Here is a 5,000-nt window from a genome sequence, read left to right on the forward strand (position 1 = left end):
TTTGCGATCGTGCTGTGAAAAGTGTAATGTAAGCCTACGTAGTGTAATGTAAGGTTCCCTGGAGATTTTAGTAGGGACCAATAAAAGCGCGTGTTTTGATGTGTGATGTCATAAGACAAATTTTTGACAACCTCGCATGACGTGCGCGATTATTGATGATATCGTGTTTGAAGGTGAGTGAAAACAAATTTTTTTCCCATTTCCCTGACCTTTGTGTTGTGCACACTTGCTTTGATGTTCTTTAATACTTATTTTCGAACCATCGTGTTCTATAATGAGTAAACGAGCTCAAATCTAAACCAGCGTACGTGTTCTTATCGGCCAATGTTGTAATTTCCGATTTCGGCCCGCGAGTGGAGCAGTTTGTTGTTCGTTTTGTGTCCATTGAGTTGTGAACAATTTATTTTAATTTTCAAAGGAATTATGTTGCCTGCAAAGTACACAATTCAACGATCAATTGGAAAAAATAGAAATTCTGCAAGTGAAAACACACTGTGACGATTCTACCACTGGCAGACATCTCACTTTTCGGCCGCTGTGAACAATTTGGGAATGAGCTTCTACATAGTCGGACTCGAATTCTTTTTCGCATTCTTCACATTTCACACGGTATCGATATGATCTTTTACGAGACTTCGACAAAGACATTCTTCAATCCACCAGATACACATGCACTCAAGAACTGACATAAATCAACATGACCGCCAAACTACTCATACGCAGTTCCACTCCCAGCGCGGTCTTGATTATCATTCCCAGTCCCTCGGCAGAATTCAATGTTCTAACTCCGAGTAAGCCATCCCGTGAAGTAGGACAGAGATCATTTAGAAGATTAGGCAAGTTGCGGGGTGAAAACAAACAAATCAAGATATTAAATAATAAAATATTTTTACTGTGTCTTTGCCCGAACGGTACATCAGTTTTGCCCGAATAATACTATTTACCATGGTCTCTTTGGTACTGTTAGGATCCCCACGGCATTGCCAGGTGTCAGGAGGTGTCAGGAGATCACTGATCACCTTCCAGAAAGGAGATGAGAAGGCGTTAGGGGTTCCTCGGTATTCTCAGCATAGATATAGGTCAGTGGCCTCCAGTTAAGAATTGCCTCCTTCTCAATTAGAACCGTTATCGACTCTTCAAAAGTCAGCTTAGCATTTCCAAGTTGCTTCTTAAGACACCTCTTAGTAGACTTCACCATGCGTTCGAAGAACCCTTCCCAAAAGGGTGCCTTTGCCAAGTTAAATCGCCATTCATTTCTTCTCTCACTGAAGAAGGATTCCACCTCCGGAGCCCCAAACAAGGCTTCTAGTTTGCCAGCAGCTGGCTTGAACGACTTAAAATTATCAGACGCAATCATCTTGGGAGAACCCTGTTTTCCAACAAATGTTCTAAATCTCTGCAGGACCACTTGGGTAGTCATACTTGTTGTCAGTTTTAAATACACTGCGCGCGTCGTTGCGCAAGTGTACAATGCAGTGTATACCTTCAGACTTGCTGATCTTGTATTTGGTTCCCTCACATACAGCTGCAATTCCACACTTGAAAATGGATGTTGGTCCTCAAGCCTAAATTGAGCTAGCTGAGCAGTGAGTGGTGGGAAGTAGCGTATCCCCTCTAGCCTCCGACACTTGTTGCAACTTGAGATCACTTCCTTGAAAATTTGCCAACCCTTTATTAGCCAATAGTGAGTGCAAAGCTCTTCTAGGATTTTCTTAACGTCGTTGTGCATAATTATAAATTAATCTCTTTCATGACAATTCCTTATGATTAAGGTTGCAAGATGACCTAGGGAAGGGGGGGGGGGGGTGGGGGGATAGCAGGACACCTAGTTTCATACGGCAAATTAGAATTCATTAGAAGCCTCCCCTTGTATGTAGTAGTAATAGTAGAAGTAGTAAAGCTTTATTTAGCTACGTATACACCAGCCATATTCAACAGCGATACAGCTGGTTTCCAAGTGGGGCGTAGGTAAAGACTTACTATACATTAACGAGTCACAAAAATAAAAAAAATTGGCAAAGTGATAATAACACAGGGAGTCAGCGTGATCCAGCAAAACGCAACGAGGCAAGATTGCGGTTAAATTCCGAAAGTGATTGTGTGGCTTTTGCCTCATGAGGAACCACTATACTTAAAGCTGCGTTTGGTCTTGGAAGTGCCGGATCAGTCTCAGGATTCCTGAGATTATAATAATGTTAATTTAATTGAGCTTCATAAAGGAGTCTCTCAGGTGGGGAGCAGATTGATCTTTGAGGATTTTGTACATAAGTGAAGCCTTCATGTGGAAGCGTCTAGTTTCAAGATTTTCCATTTCAAATTATTCAACACATCAACAGACCTTATATCATATAAAGAACTCGTCATAACCCTTCCTGCTCGGTTTTGAATCTTTTGTAGTTTATCTTTCAATTGTTTACCGCAAGTATCCCACAAAGGAGAACAGTAACCGAAGTAAGGTTGTATAAGTCAAGTAGACTACTGCACGACTGATAAAACAATGTGAAAATGTATTTTTTACAAGATATTTCAGCTGGCCAATACCAGCCTTCATTAGGTTTATTTGGAGATCCAACAAATTTACAGAATATGTATACACATGCACGTTATGAAGTAATTACAGAACTGAAATTTTAAATGAAAACCTAAAGGTGATAAAGCTACTGGACAAACAAACCAAAATTACAAAAGAATAAAATGCCATTGAAACACTTTACTTTATACTAAATAATGAGATCGTTACTGAAATTATCCGTCACGTTTGTTTATCCCAAGAGATTCTGTAGATTGTGCTTTTTAAATAAGATGGGCTTCCCGAGCTTTCCTAAGAGAGTCACGTTGATTGATGAGCTTTTCGATGTGATTGAGTAACGTATGACTGTGTGAATAGTCATTACTAAGAAAGTTTTCTGAGACTGCGATCTGGATATAACTACTATTGGGACTGAGTATAGGGCGTCTGTGTTCATTAAAAAGATCTTTTAGGCGACGTTTGGTTTCCCCTATATACATAATTTGCACTGAATCATGAAAAAAGAAGCTACAATTAGCCTAAACTCGGGCCTGAAAAAATACTGTGGTTTATGGTTAATTTAGCACTAAACAAAACTTGGAAAAGAGAGAAGTCTGTACATCGGCCTTACATTGCGCTTCTCGTGATGTGCGAATGTTTATGTACTAAATACCCGGACCCGGGTTTTAATTACTAATTTTTTCATCCAACCCAAAATCATTCAGATATTCAAAACGTCCTATGCATGATCCATTTCCTTCGCTTTTGTGTTTGTCAGCTTTATGATTTGCGATACTTCAAGTTCACGTGTTCACAAGGTTGTTTTTGTATCTCGTAGATGTTTAGATTTCCAATTAAAAACTCTGTTTTGATTGGCCACTCTACCTCACTGTGTAAATAGTTCACCCTGAATTCGTTTCTGAGAAAACGAAACAAAAACATTCTTTTATATATCGTACCGGGTATTCGTGATTTCTGTATTGAATTTAACTTTAATATTTACCTGTTCATCCACGCTTTTGGAAAGGTTCTACACACCACGTGCTTTGATTTAAACAGTATACCTGAGGTAGCTGCTATACTTGTGTTTACGAGCAAGTGATCTCCAAGTAATACGATGAAATGTGGATGACCTCGGTACATTGTTAACCAGATATGTTCGAGCAAGTTTCCTTCTTTTTTTGCTTTTACAAAATAGACGTCTCAGCCCTTTCTCTATAATTCTGCTCGTTTATGAATCACGTCTATGTCGATGCACACCCTAATCACAACTAAAGTAAACAAACTTTTGTATATCAAGACCCTATTTCTCCTTTGCAATCAAATTTTTATCATCATTGACAATCAAAGACAATTGTACAGCCTTTTAAACTACATCACAATTATTTTCTAAAGAGCTGATCATAGTATCCACTAATGATATCAAATCTTGTAAAACTACAATCCTGGTCAAAAGTTGTTGAGAAGGTTGCGTGCGTCACTTCACTTCCTACCTAATTCGATTGTTCGAACTATTGGGTGTACTATTTGGGGAATGCCATGCTCTTGTGGGCACCCCTCCCCCATATTCAATGTTGGAGTTCTTCATACAAGAAAAGTCATCATTTTCTTCCTGGAAAATCCAACATTGATAAGGGGGAGGGGGGTTATCTCTAAAGTGATGCTCCTTCCCAACACTTTTGTCCAGGATTGTAGAACAGAACTATATACACAAGATGGCAATGAACATGATCGCCAATTTATGGCTATATATTAAGACCATTATAAAGAAACAAACTGTTTAACAATAAAAAACAAAAGGAAACGCAACAGATAAAAAACTTATCTTTGTAGTCAACGGTACACTGAGGGGGAGACTATTTGTTCGCTGTGCCAATGTTTTTACTTTGTCTTCAGAAGAAGTCCAATGTGGAGTCTATTTTATAAAACTTTGAGGTAAAAGCTGCTAAACGTTTTCGATCAGTCTGGTGATGATCAAACTGATCGAAGACGTTTACACTCATTATTTTAACAGCTTTTACCTTAAAGTGTTTTATTTTACTTTTATTAAGGAAATGTAGGAGTCTATGTTGTTTGTCGAGTTATTTTCTTTGTCGCTGTCACCTTCAGAGTAGTTCTCATAAAGCACCCGCTGCTTAATGGTATTTTGACTTGTATCGCTTCCAATAGTTGCGTTCATTTGAGTACATTTGAGTTTCATTCAGTTCGATTCGCGGAAAGACCCGTTTCGAACCTGACGCTCGACATCTTTTGGTGTGGGTCTACCGCGAAAAGCGTGTGCCTTTCTTTGTATGTGTTTTTAGCGCCCCAAGAAGAAATCGATTAAGCCAACGCAATATTCAATCTTCATTAATCAACAACGCAGCACAGTGTGGATACGTCACGGTGGTTTGCTTTGAATAACCAATGCCAACAGCGCCAAGTGCCTTCTATTGTGTATTGCCCAACCCATACAACCCAACACTACCTAATCTCACTTGCATCATTCACA

The 5,000-nt window shown here is 39.1% G+C and overlaps 2 protein-coding genes across 4 annotated transcripts in view; both read right to left on the reverse strand.

Moving 5' to 3' along the window:
- The window catches only part of LOC137990823 (carbohydrate sulfotransferase 11-like), a 26,010-nt gene that overhangs the window by 18,843 nt on the left and 2,167 nt on the right, over positions 1-5,000 (reverse strand). The gene's annotated exons all lie outside the window — the stretch shown is intronic.
- LOC137991710 (uncharacterized) lies at positions 1,016-1,729 on the reverse strand. Its single transcript, XM_068836746.1, has one exon. The coding sequence runs from the start codon at positions 1,727-1,729 to the stop codon at positions 1,016-1,018; it is 714 nt and encodes a 237-aa protein (XP_068692847.1).

Source organism: Montipora foliosa, chromosome 2 (genome assembly GCF_036669935.1).
Source record: "Montipora foliosa isolate CH-2021 chromosome 2, ASM3666993v2, whole genome shotgun sequence".
NCBI lineage: Eukaryota > Metazoa > Cnidaria > Anthozoa > Scleractinia > Acroporidae > Montipora > Montipora foliosa.

Coding starts and splice junctions, on each gene's coding strand:
- LOC137991710 (XM_068836746.1), bottom strand. CDS start 1,729: ATGCACAACGACGTTAAGAAAATCCTAGAAGAGCTTTGCACTCACTAT.